General features: G+C 36.7%; 6 protein-coding genes across 9 annotated transcripts in view; 3 read left to right on the forward strand and 3 right to left on the reverse strand.

Moving 5' to 3' along the window:
* The window catches only part of ome (dipeptidyl peptidase 4 omega), an 82,140-nt gene that overhangs the window by 37,503 nt on the left and 20,430 nt on the right, over positions 1–24,207 (reverse strand). For 2 of the 4 annotated variants that reach the window (XM_017078856.4, XM_036814879.3), the window contains exon 1: positions 4,377–4,520. The exons of 1 other annotated variant lie outside the window; for it this stretch is intronic. The gene's annotated coding sequence lies outside the window, so the exon portion shown is untranslated. Of the gene's footprint in view, positions 1–4,376; positions 4,521–24,207 lie in introns of those variants that run through there. One more of the 4 variants, XM_017078857.4, reaches the window with a different exon arrangement.
* LOC108013166 (uncharacterized) lies at positions 5,472–6,227 on the reverse strand. The gene has a single exon (XM_017078863.4). The coding sequence runs from the start codon at positions 6,120–6,122 to the stop codon at positions 5,589–5,591; it is 534 nt and encodes a 177-aa protein (XP_016934352.3). The 5' UTR covers positions 6,123–6,227; the 3' UTR covers positions 5,472–5,588.
* LOC139353111 (putative leucine-rich repeat-containing protein DDB_G0290503) lies at positions 10,546–12,684 on the forward strand. The gene has a single exon (XM_070996376.1). The coding sequence runs from the start codon at positions 10,615–10,617 to the stop codon at positions 12,613–12,615; it is 2,001 nt and encodes a 666-aa protein (XP_070852477.1). The 5' UTR covers positions 10,546–10,614; the 3' UTR covers positions 12,616–12,684.
* On the forward strand, positions 15,269–17,396 carry LOC118877457 (uncharacterized protein MCAP_0864). Its single transcript, XM_070996377.1, has 3 exons — positions 15,269–15,341; positions 15,404–17,254; positions 17,322–17,396. The coding sequence occupies exons 1-3, from the start codon at positions 15,330–15,332 to the stop codon at positions 17,361–17,363; spliced, it is 1,905 nt and encodes a 634-aa protein (XP_070852478.1). The 5' UTR covers positions 15,269–15,329; the 3' UTR covers positions 17,364–17,396.
* Positions 17,516–18,137, forward strand: LOC108013167 (uncharacterized). The gene has a single exon (XM_065864583.2). It carries the CDS (start codon positions 17,530–17,532, stop codon positions 18,031–18,033), a length of 504 nt encoding a protein of 167 aa, XP_065720655.2. The 5' UTR covers positions 17,516–17,529; the 3' UTR covers positions 18,034–18,137.
* On the reverse strand, positions 23,184–23,759 carry gdrd (goddard). Its single transcript, XM_017078866.4, has one exon. It carries the CDS (start codon positions 23,663–23,665, stop codon positions 23,333–23,335), a length of 333 nt encoding a protein of 110 aa, XP_016934355.3. The 5' UTR covers positions 23,666–23,759; the 3' UTR covers positions 23,184–23,332.

The following is a 24,207-nucleotide window of genomic DNA, read 5'->3' on the forward strand; positions in this document are numbered from 1 at the left end:
GTAAGTCAAAAATCAAGCTAGTGTTATAAGGGCTTAGGTACCTAAAATTGTTGTAAAAAATATTAATGACTTTCCGGGAATTCTATTTTATAACGTTTTATATTAGGGTATTCTAAGCTCTCCTATTTGTCCTTACATAAATTTCCTTTTATGTGGTTTCGTGTGAGGAAACAACATGAAAATGTCGTGGCCACAGGACCTTTTGAGTTTTGGCTTTATTCACAATGTGGCACTGTGTCTGCCACTTGTTTATTTGCCTTTTTAATGGGGCGCGCTTGGCGTGTTTTTATTTCAGGCTTGCAACACGCGGCGCATACGCAATATCGATGCCTCAAATTAGGCTATGAAATTTGTGTGCGGAGGTAATGAAAACTATGCCAGCCACTCATTCAGTCAGACATTCGAGCCTCAAAAAAACCAATGCAGTACTTTTGTCAAATCATCCAGGGAGTAGCCCGAAAAAATGAAAAAAAAATCGAAACGGGGGCAATATTCGAGGCTCGAAACAAAACCGAAACAAACTCAATTGGGCATGGACGGTGTGTCCAAGTTTTCGGTTTTATTTTCATTTTCATTTGCCAAACGGGGCCACTTGAATGCGCAATGAAGCTCGGCGGTTGGAGTTGGAATGAAAAAACACCACCAGGATTCAAAGGACAGAGGAGTGCGAAAGGTCCTTCGGCGAAACTTTTTACATTTTTTGAATAAATTCAGCGACGCCATCCGTTTTGTTTTGGCTGCACAATTTAAGCGATTTCCGTGAATATCGCTGGAGATTTGTTGCCGCCGAAATCTGCAGGCGAAAGCTGCTCAAAATTCATAAAACGAAAGGATGGCGGCGAAATGGAAATGGCCGGAAAAGTGGTGGGAAAGCGGGGGAAAGTGCAACAGCCGCACTCGAGCTTATTGTTGACATTTAGCGCCGGCAGCTCGCCATTCCGCCCACGGAAATCTCCCTACCAACCGCAATCCTAGTGTTAATTAAGCCGGACCGGCAGCATAAAGTTGTTAAGTTTTTGTCAAGCCCCGTTGTTTCTGTTGTTGTTTTAGCCGCTGGCGGCGGCTTAATTATTTTCATAAAAATTTTCCACATTTTCCCCATTTTCCGGCCGCGCTTCCGACTCGTTCTGCAACTTTGTGTCGAGAGCTGTTGGCCTCTCTGGTCATCTCATTAAATTATATCAATTAATTTTCATTAATTTTTACAGTTTTTACAGCCTTTACCTCATTGTTTTTTAACGTGTCATTTGTACTAACAGGTCATTGAAAATTGTAATGGTCGGACAATTATTAATATGCATATAAAATTCCATTGCAAAACGTTATTTTTTCTGTCATAATTGCTTTAAATTATGAGATTTTCTTTTGCTGCTTTTAAAGATTTAATTTCACATTGAAAATGAGTTTTAGTGAATGCAAACTTTGAGATTGTCACTGGAGATCTTAATTAGTCTGCAATAATTATTTGTTTTATTTGCTCTGATTAGCATTTAAACATATGTATGGGTGAAATATATCTCAAAGATTTTCGTACATTAAATTGTATTTACTAATCATTAGATATACATTTTGTGCTTTCCCAATCTTTTTTATTTTTATTAGCTCGGCTTTATTTACGTCAGCACGCAACAATAATTAGATTAGCTTCTCGTCTCTGACAACTTTATTAATTGGACAAAAAGTATCTTTTAAAAATAATAATAATAATTAAAGCTCAGCCTAATTACTCACGCTTTATAAATTGTTTAATTGCATTAATATAAGTACATTAAATAATTACTCCCATTCACATTCACAATATCAATTTCAAACGTTTAATTTAAAAGTTTCAAATGTTTGTTATGATTTCACCCATTTCTACTTTTTCGAAAATTAAAAAAAAAAAAAACAGAAGCCAACGGCGAAGATTTTGTTTTGCATATGATGACAAATCTGCGCTTTTTTCGGCTTTTGTTTTCTAAGCCTCGAAGAGAGCTCATATGTGCACATTAAATACGTATGAATTTTTGTTTGCCATTCCGCTTTTTGTCTTTTTATTTTTTTGCTGTTGTTTCTGGCTCAACGGGGTATTTCTAGTTTCATTTGTTTATACGCTGTTTTTGCTATGGGATTTTTTCTGTCATGGGAAACAAGCTTAGATTATAAAAAGTGATATTAAAAGCGTATTTAATAGGCTTGCTGTTAAACAAATGATTAAATCATGCTTCCCTTTTCTAAAATCACAGCCCCAACTAAACAGTTTGATTTAATAAATCAATTTTTGGAACATTTTTCATGCGCAAGTTCTTTGCATATATAGAATAGATCTAAATATATCCAAAAGATACATATACTCGTATGTGTATAGAGAACGTGGAGCAATTTAAACGGCCTAGATTTCTTGGACTGCTGGTTGAACATGCATTCGGACATACATATGCTTTTAGCATTCACAAATTCTCAGCAGTGTGTAGAGAAATCTATTTTTCAATTATGCGAACAATTCAATTTTCATACCTCTAAAATCCCCTTCAGTCTAATAATGCAATGTATTATCAGCTGCCTTATCTGTGCTCTTAGTTTGCACTGAATCTACATTATCTGAATGGCTTGTTTTGGGTCTCTTGACCTTTTTTATTTAAATAAAACTAATCAAGTTCCATTTTCTCACGAACTTCTTGGGACTATCTCAAGCTCTGCTTGTTGATTGCTTCAATTTGCTGTTAAAATATTTGTTCTCGCCTACTTGTTTATTTACTTGTCTGCCCGATTTTGACACTCTTGTGTAAACAAGCAAAAACTTTGACCAAGGTTAGTGACAAATTAACACGGACAATTATGTAGAAAATTGTGGGAGAAACAAGTGGTTTGCATATACGATTAGGGGTTGTATTTGCAGTAAATAAATTAATTATAACAATTTTGTGAGGCTTGGTTGTTTAAAATGAATTACTCATTGCCTTGAATTTGCATTAATTTTTTCACTTATCTCTTTTTTTACCATTTGGAATTGTTTCCGTTGCTGTCAATTTTTTTTTGCATTTCACATTGTTAGGTAAAAAATATGCGTTAAGATTGAATTTACGATAGTACAGTTGACATTTTTCATTATTTTATTTCAATTTATTTTACTCATAAGCCACAGATTTTATGGTTTTATTATCCGCCTTTTTGGTTTCAAATTCAATCACATCTAGTACGTAATTCTTCCACATCACACACTCCTTTGATCACTTCTTGCGGCTTTTCTTCAGCTCCGCTGAGCACTCACAGAAAACACCCAAAGTTTTTCCAATTAGTTTAATGCATCATTTTGTCATTTCGGCAGCCAGCCAAGTATGCTCCACATATTATATTCATAAATGCACAGCATATACATTCTGTTTGGACAAGTGCAAGCCAAGATTCTAACCACTTCATAACACTGCGGACAAATTGTCTTCGCTTGCATTTGATATTTGTTCTTTTATTTTTTCTTGTTTGGTTTTATAAACAAGAAATGCTGCAACACAAATGCCGAGGAAATATTTTGCTGCCAAAGTTTATTTTACTTTTGGCTTTGTTTTCATTTTATATTTTCATTTTTCTTCAGTTGGCTTTCGCTATTTTGTGGCGTAGACAAAACGGCGGCGAGCACGTTTCCGGTTGCGAATGCCACCGGAATTATAACAAGTTGTAAATGAAAGGCACAATTTGATTACAGCCGTTGTCAGACGTCAAAATGAGAATTGCAGAACTAGTTAATTTGAAGGGAGACCCAATGGGGGAGGGCGGAACATAAACAAATTCCGAAACGGAGACAGATAGTTATAATTATAAGATATAGAAATAAATATTTTTTGGTTTCCTAGGATCAATTGAATGTATTTCAAAAGTTAACTTATTTGTTTTGAAAAATAAAAAGAATTATCTTTTATAATTAAAATTTGTAGGTTAGCAATTATATACATTTTTCAAAATTCAATCACTTAGATATTTTTTAAAAAGTGCAAAAATTCACTGAAAAAAATGTTATATAAATAATATTTACTTAACTGAACGGTATAATATTTATATTATTTAAAAAAAAAACAAAGTAAATAACTTTTTAAGTAAAAAATAAATTCTATTTTCTTTACATTTTTAATCTTTATACTGTATTGGTGTTTTTTTTAAATTCCTGATAAAACTTTTTATATGTTAAGATACAATTTTTAAGAACCTAATATTGTTTTAGTTTTCTTCTGCGTTTTTTCGCTTTGCTTTTGCAAAAATGACGCAGTCAATAAAAAAGCTTTATTCAAAATTAAACTCCATTGAAATGTATCTCCGTATCGTACTGTCTCCGGATCGAACTGTATCTTTATCTCCATCTTCGCCCCTTACGAATTGACTTTAGGCACGCGAGCGTCACTTACGTTTGCTCCCACTCAAAAAATGCGACGTAAACTGGATTTCAAACGCGACGCAGACCTTCTGGGTATCCGCAACCGTTACCGTTACCGTAACCGAACCGGGCGACTGACAAGCGGCAACTGAACTCAACCGCAGCTGGAGAATCGTCGCCAGGCGAAAAGCACTCGCAGTGAGTGCGAAAGGCCAGTGGAATGAGTGCAAACAGCCGATTGCCGGCGAAAGAGCGGAGCAAAACAAAGCCGCCGTTGAGTGAGTTTTTGCCTCATGAGAGAGAGGAGAGAGCAGAGTCAACAGGTTGCTCAGCTGGTCACTTAACCTCGTTACGCCCGTTATTCCTCTGTGGGTCACACGGGGCGTATGTGCAATATGGCTCACTCGGTGCGTATGTGTAATGTGTTTGGCTCAAGTTTGCCGACAAATCGCCGACAAATTGTTTGGGCATACATACGCACATAGATGCTGGCACTTAGATTACCAGTTGGTCTCGTCTTTAGCCCTGGCTGCGGCCTGTCACAGTGCGTATACGTAATTTTCGCCTGCCTTTGCGGCCAAACAATTTTTGTCGATGTGTGCGTGCTGTTCTGTTTACTTTCTGAGTGCAAAGTTTGGCCATAACTTTGTGCTTTTATGAACATTTTCGGGCTCTTTGGTTCAAGGAGATCGGAAGCAGAGGCTGTTTTCTTCCAAGCGCCTTAATTAAATATTAATACGATTTTTCTCGATAGGAAAACATATGAAATATTGCTATGAAAAAGTTGTTGGCTATGAAAAACGTTTTTTTGTGAATAAATACGTCTTTGGAGAAAATAATTTTTAAGACTTATTCTTATTCATTTCACATGAAGTGTTTCAGATTTTATTTATGCATTTTTTGGTGCTTTTTGACGGTTTAAATTCTTAGAAAGTTATGTTCCAGATTATATTAAATGAATGGAAAAAAACAGGGACCGTAAATACGTGTTATTTATGAATTTTATTAAAAAAATTATTCCGCGAAAAATTACAAAAATCTCTTATTTACGGACACATGGAACCATTTTCATTAATTTATTTGTTTCATAAGAAGATAACATTTCAAAGGAAATAATTTCTTTTTTTTAATTCACCATGCAAATTTAATGGAATCGATAAAAAATATAACATTTGTAGTCCTGAACACTGGCTTACTCCAAAACAATATGGGAGATGGAATCGGCAAAGGACTAAATTCTTTCCTAGTCAATCAAGTTCGAGCCAGGTATATTTTGTTGAGAATTCTCCGCAGCATCTAATGGTTTTGGTCCAGCTAAAGGCTCAGTTATATCAATGCTGTCTTGTGAGGAGTTTGGAGCAATTTCGAGATTCAACAGACTTGGAACATCCTTTACAATATCAAGAGTCTGTAGGACTGGCTCATCAGTTGCAGGATCCGCCTCAATGAACATTTGGGAGACAATTTTGGGATTTAATTTGGCTTCCACACCGAATTCATCAACGACTATACACAAAATGCTCAGGAGCAATTGACAAGACTTGTTTTCATAATCCGCATCTCTGCGTATATTGTTGAGGGCATTATGGATAGTTTCCTTCATTTTCTGCAGCTCCTGATTCATGTTCTCGATGTTGGCCAGAGTTCTCCGGGAATTTGCCAGGGAAATGGCGATGCGACGACCCAGATCCTCGTGCTCCCGTCGCATATTGGTGGCATTTTCCCGGAGACAACCGAGGAAAATGGACCGTACGGCAACACTCCTACCCATGTTCATTTTAAAATAGTTTAAAATATATACGAATTTTATTTAAATTTATTTTACGAGTATATGTATATCTGATGGGTTTCAAGCTGGTGACAGTACTGGGAAATTAACCAGAGACTTTCAAAGGAGTGAGTGGAAGGGGAATGGGTGGCCTGCTTGGGTTGGGCCACAATTAGATGATTGACATCAATTACAATAATTATCCGAGTAAGCCGATTAGTTGACTAATGAATTATACATTATGGGAATCTGGCGTCCCAACCTGGAGGCGACAAATCAATGTCACGAAAAACATATAATTAATATTATTATCCGCCAAAAAGCTTCACACCCCTAACATGGACCTAACTTTTATATTACATTTTTTTTCCTGTTCGGTGTTGCATTCATAATTGATTGTCCTGTGGGCAAACGTGTCCTTTGCCTTCGTCCCCTGGCAGGATAAGCACTTAAGCTAAATGAAGGCAGATGGCTTAATTTTCATTTTAGTTGCTGGCAAAGGGATTCCTAAGCCGATCTGGCAATCTCTTTATCTTCATCCTTTCTGTTGAATTTTTAAATGTGCGAACTTGAGTGAAAAAATGCTTGGTAATTGGTCAAAGCCCTTGATGCCGGCAAAAAGTAGGGGACTTCATTTTTAATGAGAAGCAAATACGTTCTGTCCTAATTGGATTAATTGCCAATCCTGCGGGCTCTGGACGGCTTGCGGTCTAGGTCAAAGTCAATATGATAAGGGACTGCTTTGACTGTGAAACTTTTGCTTTGTTAGCCATAGAAAGGTAAAGTTCAGAAATGGATTACAAGAGGAAATCAGAAGGCTTAAGAGCAATGGGATGAACTAAGCAACTTATGGAGGTTCGAAAATATTAATTAGTTGTTTAATTCCATATTTGTATTAAGCCATTTTTTATTGTTTTATTGATTTATTTAAATATTTTCTTTTGCTTTATTCCATAAATTACTTTAAAACTAAACGCACTTTTTTAATTGATTGAAGTAAAGTATGTATTTCAGACAAAGTGCTGATAAATTAATTTTTAGCTTATTAAAGTTCCACAAAGAATGGCTTAAATATTTAATTGAGGATTAAAATGCGCATTGTATCGGCTGACAATTAAAAATGGTTTGAATGCCATTTTGTGGGTAATGAGCAAATCCCATTTAACGTAGAAACTTTTGGCTAATAAAATATAATTGTTATTTTCACAAGTCAGTTCCAAAATAATTAAATCAATTTAAATTATTTGAAATAGACCGCAAATCACATTTAACTACTACGATAATTAAAACGAGCACAAACAGAATTCGAACTGAAATCTCCAAAGGCATCAGTTTAATTTTCCTTCCGTTTCCTCCGACCGGAAAAAGCTTTTCCTCAGCTGTCAACCAGTAAATGCCGAATTCTATCAATTTGCCATTCAATCATTGCACTGACGTTGCTAAGCCGACTATGCAAATTGAAGTCAAGAGGCATTAAGTCCAATCCCAAAACTAAAACGCTACTCCATGACACAATTGTCAGGGTTTTATCGGCTTATTCCCATGCATGAGTGCAGACACTCTCATGCCCACACAAATACAGTGCTCTTATCGCAAAGGAAAAAGCTTTGCCAATTTTACTACTATTTTTCTATGCCGAACTCTTTGGACTGCATAGACGCCTACATATATCCCGAAAACGTATCAAAAAAGACAGAGATTTGGTAAATTAAAGTGTATTCACAGTATAAATTATCTCAAAGTCTTGAAATACCCTAAGCTTTATCTTATAGTAATGTACAGGATACTTAAAGTCCAAATTTGTTTCCTAAAGTTCTTTGGTAATATCTTTAAAATAAAAAAAAAGTCTTAAATTATGTAAAAAAAAATTTTGTTTAATGTATTTATAAGCAAAGCTTAAGTTAAGTTTGGTATTATTTTTCTTTGTGTGTTTGTCTGCAAAAAATATAAAACATATTTTCTTTTCAAAGCCAAAAAGCTTTAAATGAAAATAAACTTAATTTGCCATAAATGTATTCTGAGCTTTGCTCTGTCTTCTTAAAATGCAAAAGGCAAAGTTCACGTCTTGAAATATGTTGCACATATTGATAGTAAAATACATTTTAAGAAAAAAATAAGAAATAATTGAAATCAGCTTGATTGATTGGCTGAAGTATATCAGTTAACTAAGGTTCTGGCACCCCATCCCCTTTTTCTCGGGTCTTTTGGAAAATTGATGTGCGGTTGAAAGGTGATTTATTGGGGGATAAAAAAAGGCAAGCGACTCTTTATTTCTCTGTCTGTGTTTGCTTATCAAGTTTCGGCAAGGTCGGCGACACATATTTTGTTGAATTTTATGTTGTAATTCAATCAAGGCAACCTTTTTCAGAATTTCCACCATAATTGATGATGAATACGAAGAACTAAATGTTAAAGGTTGCAGAAGTATAGGTTGAGATGGGTCAACAGAGAAGATGACAGTTTATTGTATATTGAATTGAATTGAAATGAAATCTGAAAAAATTAATCTGTCAAAGAAGGAAACCCTAAAAATGTAGAGTAAATAACAAATGGGGATTGCATATATTTACACTTACCTTTTATGTAATCAAATCTATATATACTAAAATAATGTAACACATACATTTATGACAATCAATACCTTTTCATCATCGATACTTAATCACTCCTTGGAAATATCATTTTAAGCTGACAAAACTCACCTAAAAATAAAAAAGAAAGTAAAAGTCAATGAGAAAATAAAAACATTTTGTTTACTTCTTAGTGCCATTAAACTTGATGCTATAAGCCATTTGACAGCTTAAATGGGATTGAATAAAGTCAAAAGAAAATTGAACAAAGGAGCGTTTTTGTAGATCATTTCACAATTGACTGCGCATTTTATATTAATTTTTTGCCAGAGTGAAACGGAGAGGTATTGCTTGGGTAGTAAGTAAGAATGCTTTCGATATTTTAAAGATTGCCTTGAAGTTTTTCTCATTATTCTGGCTATTAACTATCAGTCGACGGGCTTGAGCGACTCTTGCCAATTTCCCGAAGCCGTTCGACTCAACTATGCCAACTACTTAAGAAAGTTTCGGTCTTATGCTTTCCTTTGGGCTATAACACCTATCATTTGCATCTGTCTTGACACCCACCTTGCAAGTTCCCCGATTTTCCCTAGATTTTCCTGTGAAATTTCCCGTCCAACTACCGCAAGTCAGAAGCGAAAAGTTCGATTGCATTTTTGGCAGTACTGCCTGCCGTCGCATGTGGCACGTTTCTTCCGGTGGCTTTGGCCTGCCACCGCATCACGCATACGCCACGTTGACTAATTAAACTAATCTCCGCGCTCGATGGCTGGGCAAACACCTTGAGCTGAAATTATTCGAAATCCCCCAGCATCCCCGAGCATAGCACAAAAATTTATGTACATATATATCACTTTATTTCTGTGGTACAACTTTTGCTGTGATTTCAGTTTTCTGGTTCTCTCTCATTTTTCCCGCTTTTCCGCTTAGCAATTTAATTTTTGTGCTTCCCTTTCTATATTTTTTTGTTGGCCTTCCCGCCGTGTTTGCGTAGCTGAAATTGTTTTCCATTTCAGGTTTTTCCGCCCGCCCGCGGTGGCCAAAAAATGGGGAAAGGGGGGAAACCCGAGGGGTTGCCTTGGAAGCAGGATGTTGGATTCTAGATGGTCGGGAGTCGCAGTTCTGACTCCCTGTGGGGTATCCATTTCAAGTGGCACTGTAGCCACAACCTGTGCGATGATAACAAGTAAATGCTGCTCAGGGCATTGCGAATTGCATTGGGTTTCCCACAAATTTATGTTGCTTCTTTTTGGGTGTGCTTAAAAGTTGGAATGAGTCTGGTGACAGCATAGGTAATCCGGCGCTCCGGGTGAATTCTGGGACATTCTTTAATGATAAGGTATCTTTGCCTAAATTATTTTGCAATACATTTTGTTTTGTGGGTGTAGGAAAATGTTTTATTTCTCTTTATTGCCTGCACTTCTTTAATTTTCCAAAAAAGAAAGGTTTGTTTTAGCCTTAAAAGAAAGCTTAGATTTAAATATGCAAGAAATTAGGAATCAAGCTAAAGCCTCAAGTCAATTTTTTGGCAATTTAATACGACCGATTGGTTAATTTAAAATGTGGTTTGTAATCAATTCTTAATATTTTTTATTAATTTTTTTCCTGAAAGTTCTGAACACCTCCTCGGTGTTTAATAAGCAAAGCATGCAAATTGATTGGTGGTCATTGCTTTTCGCTAACTAATAGTACTCTCTTTGCCCAGTTAGTTGGACTTGGCAGATCGTCGATACAAGTACGTAGACCGCAGTAAACGTGACGAAAATGAAACCAAAGGTGAGTTCAATGCATCCAACAGCCAAGATGTGTTCATTCAACATTACGAATGTCATGCACAGGTATCGATTGCGTCACTACTACCATTGCTATCTGCAATTACTGCATTGAAGAACCAACTAAACACCTATAACTACGGAAGAAATTCTATACAAATGAGAGCATCTCCGATTAATAATGAGTGCAAATACTTCAACAAGCTTATTTCCAGGTGGGTGGATGAGCAGAAGAACCTAAATGCCCAATTGATGAAGTTGCAGACAGATATGGATATGATACTAAACTCATACAATAGAACGTCGTGTCTAAAGAAGTTATGCTTCTATAAAGAAAACGCCCTTCAAATAATTACTGATAATATCAATGAATTGGATGAGGGCAAAAGAACAAAAGTTGGGTGGTTTAGGCCCAGTGAAGAATTGGGAAAGAATCTGGAAGAACTTGTATCCAAGATCAAAAGGGTCGTCGCTAAGGCCTTCAACATTTGCTGTGAACACTTACGAGAGACAATTCAGAAGATCAAAGATGATATGGAGGAAAGGGTGCAGGATCTCTCCGGAAAAATAACAGAGGTGGAACATTCAAGAAAAAGAGACGCTCTGCAGAAAAATCTTAAAAAAATGGAGGATCAATTAGAAGACCTTAAATCTCGATTGGAAAAGTTGCAAGAAGAAATTGGTGACAAAGATGTTAATACCAAATGTTGTTCAGAATTGAAAGGACACATTCTTAACTTGGGCAACAAGATAAGCACTACCGAAAGTAGGGTAAATGACCAAACCCAAAAGCTGGAGAATCAGCTCAAAGAGCTAAAGGGTCACCAACAAGACTACGATAATAAGACAACTGCTCTCAAAAAAATAATAAAAAACCGTGGAGTTAATACAAATATCCTAGAAAAGTACAAACAAAATTGCGGAACTGAAAACGTTTCTGAAGACTTAGAAAAGGGTTACCTTCTTGACTTGGAAATAAAGACGGAAACCTTACAGATGCTCGTTCAAAATCTTTCCAATAAGTTTGGCGAATTGGAAATGCAGGAATCTCCAACGAAGTTAAGAATAAGCCTTCAGACCTGCCTGGAAAATAGCGAAAAGCTTGCTAGAATTCTTTCTCAACTTGAAGAAATTCTAAAACTAAAAAATACAGCTTGTGCTAAGCCAACTCCAGAAATTTCAGAAGCTGGTAATAAAAATTGTTCCTCTGATGAAAAGATAAAAAAACGCATTGAAGAACTTCAAAAGGAAAATGGGGTTCTTAGTGATGAGCTGAAAAAATTCCCTAACTGCTGCCAAAAAATTAATGAGCTTACCCTGCAAGCTGATCAGTTGTATCTTATGCTAAAGAGCATGAAACAAACCTACAATGATCACGTTAAAACTAACGCAAATCAATTAAAAGCCCTAAAAGATACTCTAGAAGAAACTCTGAAGAGGCTCGGAAGCATTAATCAATTGGAGGATAACAAAGGTCTTCCTGAGCAAATAAAAAACCACAAAAAAAAGATAAACAAAGCCAATTTAAATTTAGAAGCACTAAAGGACCGACAAGATAAATTTGCAAAGCTTTTGGAGAGCACAAAATATCCAATATCGTCTCGTAATGCGTTGGAGAAACTTAAAGAAGCTTTCAACGAGTTTCGAAAAAAAGTTTATAAGCAATTAACAGATTTCAAACAAGAAAAGTTAAGTGAACAATCAGCTGAGGTCAAGGCCCGCGAAAAACATATAGAAAATCTTAACGACATTACTCGTCAAAATCTAAATAAACTAAAAGAAACACTTCAGCGCCACGACGATTTAGAAAAGAAGGTCAAAGATAAGATTGAAAATATGAAAGTGCCATCAAGTCTAATGACTGTATGCCAAAAAAAGTGCAAAGGGATTGGGCAAATGAATGATCTTGTGAATCAAATTGAAGACGCAGAGAAGGTGGCTAAGATAATTAAACGCATACCGAAGCCAAAACCAAAGCCAAAACCAAAGCCAAAACCAAAGCCAAAACCAAAACCAAAACCAAACCCCAAACCAAAACCAAATCCAAAACCTAAGCCGAAACCGAAACCGACGCAGAAACCAAAACCAAAGCCCAAGCCCACAGATTTGGCGGTTATGATAGGTGGCGTCGATTATACCACTTCTAGGTTTATCCGATAATACAAAAATTTGTAAATTAAAACCGCTGTTTCTGTTTTCACAGTTTAATTTGGACTTTATAATTCTAGAGTCTAGAGAAGGACCCATTTAATCTTAAAAGATATAAATCAATTTTTGCGTTTTATACTTCAAAGCAAATAAAAAAATGTTTAAATAGCAATTTTGTACTTAATAATTTGTAAAATACTAGCTTTGCCCTTCAAAACTCTAAACGTTATTTAGTCTCAAAACAAAAATTTTTTTTCGTCTCAATCGGGATTGAATAAATTCGAACATGAAAATGGGTTTAAAATTGGACCCCCGTTGTTGTTGTATTTGTATTGTATTTAATGTAGAATATTAGAGAATTCCACCACAAATTTATAGAGGTATCCCACTTTAAAATCGAGACCCAATTACTCAAGTTATGGAATCTAGAAGTGTAGTTTTGGGGTCCCATTCGGAAACCCATTGGAAATACGGAAAAATCGAACATGAAAATGAGGTAAAATTGTGACCCTCGTTTAGAAGTAATATTTTAATGTTGAACATTAGAGAATCCCACCACAAACTCATAGAGGTACCCCACTTCAAAATCGGACAAAAGTAACTTAAGTTATGGAATCTAGAAGTGCAGTTTTGGGGTCCCATTCTGAAACCCATTGGAAAGTACGGAAAAATCGAACATAAAAATGGGTTAAAATTTGGACCCTCGTTTAGAAGTAATATTTGAATGTTGAACATTACAGAAATCCACCACAAACTCATAGAGGTATCCCACTTCAAAATCGGAATCAAATTACTCAAGTTATGGAATCTAGAAGTGCAGTTTTGGGGTCCCATTCTGAAACCCATTGGAAATACGGAAAAATCGAACATGAAAATGGGTTAAAATTTGGACCCTCGTTTAGAAGTAATATTTAAATGCAGACTATTAGAGAATTCCTCCACAAACTCATAGAGGCATCCCACTTCAAAATCGAACAAAAGTAGCTTAAGTTATGGAATCTAGAAATGCAGTTTTGGGGTCCCATTCTGAAACCCATTGGAAATACGGAAAAATCGAACATGAAAATGGGTTAAAACTTGGACCCTCGTTTAGAAGTAATATTTTATTGTAAAACATTACAGAAATCCACCACAAACTCATAGAGGTATCCCACTTCAAAATCGGAATCAAATTACTCAAGTTATGGAATCTAGAAATGCAGTTTTGGGGTCCCATTCTGAAACCCATTGGAAATTCGGAAAAATCGAACATGAAAATGGGTTAAAATTTGAACCATCCTTTAGAAGTAATATTTTAATGTAGACCGTTAGAGAATCCCTCCACAAACTCATAGAGGTATCCCACTTCAAAATCGGAAAAAAGTAACTCAAGTTATGGAATCTAGAAGTGCAGTTTTGAGGTCCCATTCTGAAACCCATTGGAAATACGAAAAAGTCGAACATGAAAATGGGTTAAAATTTGGACCCTCGTTTAGAAGTAATATTTTAATGTAGAGTATTAGAGAACTCCTCCACAAACTCTTAGAGGTATCCCACGTCAAAATCGGACAAAAGTAACTCAAGTTATGGAATCTAGAAATGCAGTTTTGGGGTCCCATTCTGAAACCCATTGGAAATTCGAAAAAAACGAACATGAAAATGGGTTAAAACTTGAACCCTCGTTTAGAAGTAATATTTTAATGTAGAGTATTAGAGAACTCCTCCACAAACTCTTAGAGGTATCCCACATCAAAATCGGACTACAATAACTAAAGTTATGGAATCTAGAAGTGCAGTTTTCGGGTCCCATTCTGAAACCCATTGGAAATACGGAAAAGTCGAACATGAAAATAGGTTAAAATTTGAACCCTCGTTTAGAAGTAATATTTTAATGTAGACCATTAGAGAATTTCTCAACAAACTCATAGAGGTATCCCACTTCAAAATCGGACTACAACAACTAAAGTTATGGAATCTAGAAGTGCAGTTTTCGGGTCCCATTCTGAAACCCATTGGAAATACGGAAAAATCGAACATGAAAATGGGTTCAAATTTGGACCCTCGTTTAGAAGTAATATTTTAATGTAGAGTATTAGAGAACTCCTCCAAAAACTCATAGAGGTATCCCACATCAAAATCGGACTACAACAACTAAAGTTATGGAATCTAGAAGTGCAGGTTTTGGTCGGGTTCTGAAATCCACTGGAAACCCGGAATATTCGAACATGAAAATGGGTTAAAATTTGGACCCTCGTTGAGAAGTAATGTTTTAATGTAGACCATTAGAGAATTCCTCCACAAACTCATAGAGGTATGTCACTTCAAAATCGGACTACAATAACTAAAGTTATGAAATCTAGAAATGCAGTTTTGGGGTCCCATTCTGAAACCCATTGGAAATACGGAAAAGTCGAACATGAAAATAGGTTAAAATTTGAACCCTCGTTTAGAAGTAATATTTTAATGTAGACCATTAGAGAATTTCTCAACAAACTCATAGAGGTATCCCACTTCAAAATCGGACTACAACAACTAAAGTTATGGAATCTAGAAGTGCAGTTTTCGGGTCCCATACTGGAAGCTTAAAAATTCTGAAACCGCCCTCGCTGGTTAATAAGCACAGCATGCAAATCAATTGGTGGTCTGCTCTTTGGTAAAGGTAACTAATAGTTCTCTCTCTTTGCGCAGTTAGTTGAACTTGGCTGACCGTCGATTGAAGTTCGTGAACCGCAGCAAACGTGACGAAAATGGAACCAAAGGTGAGTTCAATGGATTCGACAGTCAGAATGTGTTCATTCAACAATGCGAATGTCATGCACAGGTATCGATTGCGTCACTACTACTACTGCTATCTGCAATTAAGGCGGTGGAGAACCAACCAAACACCGGAAGTCTTTCCAATCAAAAAAGAACACCTTCGAGTAATGAGCACTGCGAAGACTACAACGATATTTCCAGTTGGATGAAAGAGCAGTTGAATCTTAATTCCCGATTGAGACACTTTCAAAGAGATCTGGATTTTATTCTTAGTTCCCTTAATAGAACGACTTCTCCAAAGATGTGCTACTTCTATGAGGAAGACACCCTAAAATTAGTCATTGATCAACTTAATGCAATCCAAAAAGGCAGTGGAAACCAAACAGGACAGCTTGAGTCCAACCTGGACCTGGAAAGTAGCCTAGAAATTATTTTACCACAGATAAGAAATTTATTACCGAAGGGCATCCAAAGCTGCTGTGCAAATTTCGGAAAATTAATTGAAAAGATAAAAGATGATCTAGGAAAAACATTGAAGGCTCTGAAAAGAAAACTAAAAGAAGTTCGCTCAGAAAACTCCAGAGAGAACGAAGTGATTCAGAAGAAACTAAAAGACCTGGAGAATCAAATAGAAGAAACGAAACCAAGCCTAGAAAGGTTGCAAATACAAATGGGAGACAATGATGAAAACACCAAATGCTGTTCTAAACTGGAAAAAGAAATTCAGGATTTGGACAATAAGCTAAAAACGATGAAAAGTGAAGTAGGTGACAAAACTCAGAAGCTGGACAATCAGCTAAAAAAGCTAAGAGATAAACAAGGGAATGCAGATGAATTAATAAAAATTGTTAAGGAAAATATAGAAGATGGTGCTGAAAATATCAAAAATATTCTTAGCCAGTGCGACAAAAATTGTGTGAATAAAAACAGTTCCGAAGACAAAAATTTGGAAAATAAATACCTTTTTGATTTGGAAAAGAAAACTGAAAACTTACAGATGCTGGTCGAAACCCTTTTCAAGAAGTTCGGCGATTTGGACATCAAGGGATCAACCAACTTAAGTGTAACACTAAATACTTGTCTGGAAAATGGAGAAATGCTATCCAAAATTAAATCTCATCTTCAATATTTGGAAAAGCAAAAAAATGAATCATGTTTCGAGGGATCGCCTAAACAAAATTGTTCCTCTAATGAAGGGCTGAAAAAACATTTTAAAGAGCTACAAAAAGAAGGTGAAACTTTACGTAAAGATCTGAAAAAATTCGCAAAGTGCTGTGACAAAATAGACGATCTCAACCTGCAGGTTGCTAGATTGGAAAGTTTGCTTAAGGAAATGAACCAAACTTATAATGATCACCTTAAAGATAACTCAAATCAAATTGATGCCATAAGAAAAAGCATGGATGATTCTTTGAAAAAGCTGGGCACCAATAATCAACCGAAAGATATCGAAGATCTTAAGGAGCAAATAAGTGACCTCAAGAAATTGCTAGACCAAGCTAAGATCAAGTTTGAAATTTTAAAAGATCGACAAGATGGGCTTGTGAAAAAAAAGGAACTCATGGAAAATTCAACATACTCTCCAAATGAGTTGACAGGTCTGAAAAAGGATTTCGAAGTGTTCAACAAAGATGTTGACGGAAAGTTAAAGGACTTCGAACTTCTAAAGAAAAAAAAGAAGGACGCCATGCCACTACTAGAGAAATTCAAAAATGAAGTTAGTCAAGATCTGGATAAAATAAAGAAAAGACTTTCAGGCTCTGACGACCTGGGGAAACAGGTTAAGGATCAGATAGAAGATCAAAAAAAGCAAGCGAATCTTATGCTTGATTGCAAAAATAGGTGCATGAATATTGACAAGATGGATGATCTCATAGATCGAGTCGAGGATATGGAAAAGCTTGTCAACATAAAGGTAAAAAACTAAGAAAAGGATGACAAATGCATTGGTTTCATATTTTTTTCTCTGTTTCCATTTGTAGAAATCAAGAACAAGACGTTGGAAACGAAAATATTATGCTTGATTTTTCTTAAAATTTGATCTAATTTTAAATTTATATGCTTTTATTTAATAAAGTAATTTTACAGCAGACTTTCTGACCCCAAAAATATAATTTAAATGTATTCTGTATTTTGTTCTTATATAATTGGATCATAGTTTTCGAACTCTCTGAGTAAGTTGTCAATTCTATGCATACATATTATTTACTTGATATTAGTATCACATTCAATTGGAGTCTAAAGATGTTGGTGATACAATCGGAATATTTGAAAATCGATGAAGCCCTGGACATCTGCTCGGCGATGGAGGACGATCTTAACGAGTGTCTGGACATGGTGATGGCCATGGACCAGAAGTACAATGAACCAGGGCGCTACGTTATATCCATGAAGCCCTTCACCAAGGACTATCCCTTGGTCTGCCGCAAGTCTACGGATATGGATACGACCTCACAGCAGAGTTTCGACTCGGAACTGGAGATGCTGAGCCAACTTTATGGAGCCAGAAGTGCCCATGAACTGGACGAGTCCTATGTGGATGTTCGCTATAAGTTTATCAAGCTAAAGCGCGATTTCGAGGCCCTTTTGACCCATTGCCAGAGGATCATCGACTGCGCAGAACGCCAGGAAAGAGTGTGTCACCGAATGCTGAAGAATTCGCGTAGCCGCAAGTATAGGTTGTGCAGACACTAGGAATGCAAATTCCTGCCAGCTATTCCATCAAACTTTCGGGGAGCGTGTGTAAATTGCAAATTGTGTCGACACTTGGCAGCTTTTATTAAAAATTACTGTCACCATTAGCCAACTTGGGGTGGAGATGTGGGGGTGACCAACTTTCTAAAACTCATTTGGCCCAACATGAAAATGAGGCAAAGTTTTTTTCATCAGAGTCTCAGTTTTTCTTGTGTCTCTGCCTCGCGACTCACAACTTTTGCCTGATGTTCAGCAGGAGGACGACTATGATGATGATGATGATGATGGCAGGACAGTAACAAGTCAGCTGCATGTTTATGAGCACGACAATGGGTAAATACAAATACGGACATGCGAGAGAATATGTTGGGGAAACATGAGAAATTGCGAGCGAAAAACTTGAGATAATGTAATGCAAAAATGGCCCAGGACCAGACGTAACTTTTCCATAACGCTTTGCCAACTTGGCTCCGTGCTTGTATAACGTAATATTTGTGAGCATTATTTTATGTTTTTGTTTTATTTTTATTTTTGCCTCTTGAAAGGGGAATCCCCGCACTTCGTTAGGGGAACAAGTGGCCGGGACAAGGACCCCTGGCCGGCCAACTGGACAGCTGCAAGGACATAAAACAGTGAAGTTTTGCATATTTAAAGTAATATCAGAAGGAGGGGGGGCAAAAACAAACTTTTCTTTTTCATTATTATTCTTGTTCCTTTTTCTTGCTTTATTACCCCAAGGGGAATGAAGTGTGCTGCGGTCCATTGAAACGAGGCACCGGGATCAGAAGGGTTCCAAATGGGGTTCAAAAGGTGTTCATTGAGTGAATGCTGCGGTCACTCCTTGTGATGAAAAGGCCAGAGAGTCATGGTTGAAGTTGGGGGAAAATAAGAGGAATAAACTGAATACTGCAGCTTGAAGCCGGAATTAGTTTAACCTAATTTAGCCAGCTTTTAATCAAGATGCCACCACAAATCGCTTCATTATTCTGATCACTCTCCAAAGTATTCGCTCCATAAATTAACGACCACCATTTCCTGCAGTTTTCTTACACCTTATATCAGTTCTCGTCCCTGCAAGGTATTTGTGGTTAATGGGGTATGTTGTATTATCAAGATACAAATGCTAAAATAAATGCTAATTTATTTAAAAAACTTCTTAACAACTTTTAAATGTATTTTCTCAGGACTCTTTTTACAAAATTTTAAATCCCGCAAGTCGGTTGCCAAGTATCTTAGTGCCGTATGCCCCCGACAGTATAGTGCTGACTTGTTATTTATACACTTCTTGTGCCCAATGGAGCCAGAGAAAACATTCGCCATTAAACAGCGCTTTATGGGGCCTACATCTCTAGCACAGCCATCGATTGATATGAGTTCGAGAATTTATTAGAGCTTTAATGGCCCCACCAGCCGACCTGGCCTCAGAAAGTGGGATACTAAGAGCCATGCTCGGCATTCGCCATTCCAAGTGCAGCAGAAGTGCTTTAAGCATACCCACTACCAATTTGCAGAGGACCCTCGACTGCTCTCTGGCAACTTAAAATAGCTGGCCGAAATCAAAGTCGAAAATGTGCAAGAACCGCCGAATTGTTTTGCACGTTTAGCCGCAAATGGGGGCCTGGATTTCCTCTTTCAGCAACCTCATATTCGGACTAAGTGTATCCGGAATAGGCATTTGTTCCATACCAACATGAGCTTGTGCAAAGTCACGGGTTTTTGGGTTGGCCAGAGCTGAAGAGCCCCTCGATTTCCCATCCTGTTTGAGTTGCCGGGGCCATTTGGAAAAGATTTGCCAAACAAGTTTGTTTAATTAAGATTTCCTGCGGGCCAGTTGATTGACTTTAAGTGCCGGGAACTAACCGAATTAATGAGACAAGCTCCCAGGCGAGTTAAGATCTGCAGACAGTGTCTGGGGTAATATCATTCAGAAGTTGAAGTGGAATGCGGGTGAATCCGTCTGACTTACAAATATTTACTAGATTAATTTTATAGAAAAAATTCATAAAATAATAGGAAGGGTTACTTTGTTATTAATTTTATGACAATGGTATAATTATATTATAATTATTATTTTAGTTTATGGTACAATGTTATTATTTGTATACAAATATATTATAATAAAGAGATATCTGTCGTTAAAGTTTGTTAAAATTAATCGAATAGCTGACTAAATTATAAAGCTCTTGACCTTGTAAATTGTTTTTTGCTTGAGTAATTCAACTATCCTTTCCAGTCAACAGCTGAGCTATGCCCAAAAGGGATTCCATGTTAACTGAATTAATGACACAACCCGAGGGAAAGCCTCAAAGAGTATACAACAAACACGAAAAAAAGGAACATCTCAGAAAGGCCACAGTTCATAAATATGTAGGATAGCCCCAAAAACGTGCGGACGGAAAAACACGCTAAGCACTTCCGTATGAATAAATATTTAATCAATCAATTTCGACAATTTTCCTTTTCAGGGCTCGTCAAATGCATAAACAGAATGGATACAATTTCATTTGCCGAATGATAATGATGATGCCTTTGTTGCTGTCGTTGAGGCATAAAACAAGTCAGACACATAAAAGTAGATTTGATTGAAATGCTAATTTCCACAGATTACCAACGGGGAAGAACTATTGCGAAAAGGACTTGAGTTCAGTGATGCCCTGTCATCCTTTTTCTAGTTATTGCATATAAATGTAATTAGTTTATGTTAAATTCTGTTTAATTACAATATCAAATAATTCCGAACCCAAGGCTTAAGGATGAATAATAGCAAAGATTTATAATAATATTACTTAAGATCGTCTGAAGTTATGAAAAAAGTGAGTTTCATCTGTCAGAAACCCGCATATTTAATAGAAAAAAACCAAAACGTGTAATTTTTTTGTACTCTTATGATCTTAATATTAAAATATATTATTCTTATAACGCATATAATAATATTTATAATTCTTCCCGCTATTTTGGCTGACCTCTTTGGTTTGCCAACACCACCGCTCGAATTGCTGCTAAATGGACAGTCATTGAGGAGTGTTAGTCATCACCATCATCATGAGTATCGGCATCCGCCAGAAGGCCCTGAAATATCTGTTGAGTGAGGACCCTCCTGGCCAAATGACAGGACACTTCTCAGTCGAAACCCATCAGCCGCAGCCTCAGTTTCGCTTTCGGTTTCAATTTCGGTTTCGATTTCAACGCGATTGATTTCCCATGAATGCCCGTTTTCCCCCGCCACTTTTCCACTTTTCCCAGTTGCTATTATCGAAACGTTATTAGTTTGTCTGCTGCCTGTGACAGGTTACATTGAACTTGGGCTTGGGGGATTATTTTCTCCTTTCGGGTCTCCTTAGCGTTCCATATTCTAAATTGTTTTGGGGATGGGGGACTCAAAATCAGGACAAGAGTGACGAGCTTGCGTGAATTTATGGGCACAGATTCATGGTTGGCTTTTTGGATTTTGTGGCATTTTGTAATTGAATTTCATGTGAGGCTCATATTGGAAATTTTAATGAATCGATGAGGGGCTAAGGGGGGCTGTCTATTTGGCCAGGCTTCAAAGCTTACAGTCGGAAATTGAAAGCTGAATTTGTTTCTTTTAATTGATACTATTTCAGTTTTGTGTGTTTGTAATGAGTATAGGATTTTCAAGATAGGTTTAAAGCAAATCGAAATTGTGATCTAAAAATCCAATAAATACTTGAATACCCCAAAAAAGTATGCTTGATTTTTCCGATATGCTAAGAACGCATTAAAATACTTTTTCAATAAATCGACTTGATTTCAAGTAACTTGCATTTTATTGATTATAAATCGATTGAACTTTAAGTAACATGTTTATTTCTGGAGTTCTACTTTGGCAAAACTATATCTTGTTATCTAGCGACTTTGTGTAATCCAAATTTATAACAGTCACATTTTTTTCTGAAATTATAGACTATTATTTAAATAAATTAGCATAAAATCACTGTGTTTGTTTTAATATAATAAACAGTAGAAATTTTACATTGCCAAGCTTTGTAAATTTATATTTAATTTTGTATCATTTCATAAATTGGTGCTATATTTCCCTTACATGCCTCTTAACCCATCGTAAAAGTTTCGAATTTATCTTGGCACTCGAGCGCAGTTTTCCTCAACCATTTTACCCACTCAGGCAGCCATTCATTCAGCCGAGTGAGTTCACTCAGTCAACTCGGTTATCACACACAGTGCGTAGTCACAACACTGAGGCAAAGTTTACTTAAGCATAAAGCCGGGAGTTGTGACAGAATGCGACTGGGAGTGACTGGGAGATACTGGGAAATGCGAAGACCAAGGACTCCATTCCCGGCTGTGGACCATGACAAACTGCCGCAGGATTCGAGGAGCAGCTGCAACATGCCACAGTTGCACCAGTTGCAGTGATAAACGCTCTGCACAATTGCTGCCTTGCCGTCGAGATTTGCCAGCTGACAAAATGCTTCTGACGTTTTTCCAAGTTAACAATAAAAATATATCATATAGTTTAACGCTGCTGCGATGGCATTTTATGGCAAATTATGTTCGGCTTTATTTTCCATTTTTGTTCTCAGTTTCAGTTTCAGTTTTCTCAGCCAGGCTCTGTCACATACTTTTTGCCAATAAGTCGAGCGGCAGCCGACGAACTTGAAGAATGTCCTTCCTTATTTATTGCTTTTAACATATTTGTTTGGCCCCAAGGCAATCCGTCTTTGTGTGTGTATGTGGCGAAAGGCAAATGCAAATTTCAGTCTCAAATTTTCCGACTTTGTCTTTCATTTGGGTCCCCGGCAAAGTTTTCGACGAAAACAAAAGACCCTTGACAAAGTGCAGCTATTCGAAATTGCTTTGGGTATGAAATTTTTGAAGGGCGGTCAATGAAAAGTTTATTGTGCCCCGAAAAGAAGTCATAGTTTTCGGGGCTGAGCGGAAGTCAGTTTGGCAATTGTGTGCGGAAAGCCCCAAATAAATTGTTAATGGCGTTGGCAAGTGGCTTACAATTTGGTGAAAAGAGTGCATTTTAGCCAAAAATTAAAAAATATCTAAGAGTTTTGGGTTTGTTTATTATATGGGATCAGCTAAATTATTTATTTGATTTTTATGAATTACTTGGGCTATGCTAAATCTATTAACAAATAAGAAAACCATATGTTGTTTTTTTCGTAAATTGGAATTTAAACATTTATAGTATTGATGGATCAAAAATATTTGAACAGTTTTTAGCGATGAGAACACGTGTTATGTTGGAACACTGATTTACGTAATTACATTAACAATTTTTAGAAATCATAATTTGAACAATGTTCTTGAATCATTCGTTTACGCCTTCCTGGCCTGGTTCGATGCTATCAAATCTTAGTGGGTTATCGCCTCCGGCCAACTTGTCGGCATTTTCGACCACTGCCGGTGCTGGAATCCGGGCCTTGAGCTTCCTCTTCATCTGGGCCATGGCGGAATTGGCCAAACTAACGCGTTTCATGATGCGGGTCAGTCGCTCCTGGATGTTGGAAAACATCTGCTCGGAGAATTGGGCATCCTCCGAGGTATCCAGAGGCACCACGGCTGTATTATCATCGGCACTGTTGTTTTGTTCAAAATCACAGCTTTCAAGCTCTTTGAATTCTTCTGGTTCTTCGTCCGACATTTTGAGAAGCGAAATATTAGGATATTTTACTTGCTTTTACTAGCTTTGAAATACAACTGATTGAGGAACACTTTGATCGGAGAATGTGCAGGAAAAACCGTCTGACAACAAACTCAAGGCTATAAATAGCCAACTAAAAAATAAAAAAGGGTAAGTAATTGTAACAGGGGGTGCCGCACAATTTACTAGCGTCTTGAAATCACTTCTAAAGATAATTTTAGGTGTCTAAAAGTATGCAGTGAATAAAGTACAGCTGACTTTCTAAGTGAATTGTGTTTTTGAGATTAAAATATATAGTTGCATACTTTTAGACACCTAAAAATATTGATTAAAGGTAATTTCACAACCAGTGTTTCTTGTTGCGGCAATATTTTGTTCATTGGCTTACACATGATTAACATCTTTAGTTATAAACAGTTTGTGGAATTAACGTCTTGATTATCCTCAAAATTGAAGACTTAAGAAAATGCAAAGCCGCTCAAGGAATCATAGCCCACTTGGCATGTAATCGAGTGTGAAATGTGTCCAGCAGGGTCATAAAA

The sequence above is a fragment of the Drosophila suzukii genome, chromosome 3 (assembly GCF_043229965.1).
Source record: "Drosophila suzukii chromosome 3, CBGP_Dsuzu_IsoJpt1.0, whole genome shotgun sequence".
Taxonomy (NCBI): Eukaryota; Metazoa; Arthropoda; class Insecta; order Diptera; family Drosophilidae; genus Drosophila; species Drosophila suzukii.

Bases quoted from the DNA above. Each gene is read 5' to 3' on its own strand.
- LOC108013166 (XM_017078863.4), bottom strand. From the start codon at position 6,122: ATGAACATGGGTAGGAGTGTTGCCGTACGGTCCATTTTCCTCGGTTGT.
- LOC139353111 (XM_070996376.1), top strand. From the start codon at position 10,615: ATGAGAGCATCTCCGATTAATAATGAGTGCAAATACTTCAACAAGCTT.
- LOC118877457 (XM_070996377.1), top strand. The intron at 17,255-17,321 runs GTAAAAAACTAA...TTCCATTTGTAG, and splicing joins AAAAGCTTGTCAACATAAAG to AAATCAAGAACAAGACGTTG.
- LOC108013167 (XM_065864583.2), top strand. From the start codon at position 17,530: ATGCATACATATTATTTACTTGATATTAGTATCACATTCAATTGGAGT.
- gdrd (XM_017078866.4), bottom strand. From the start codon at position 23,665: ATGTCGGACGAAGAACCAGAAGAATTCAAAGAGCTTGAAAGCTGTGAT.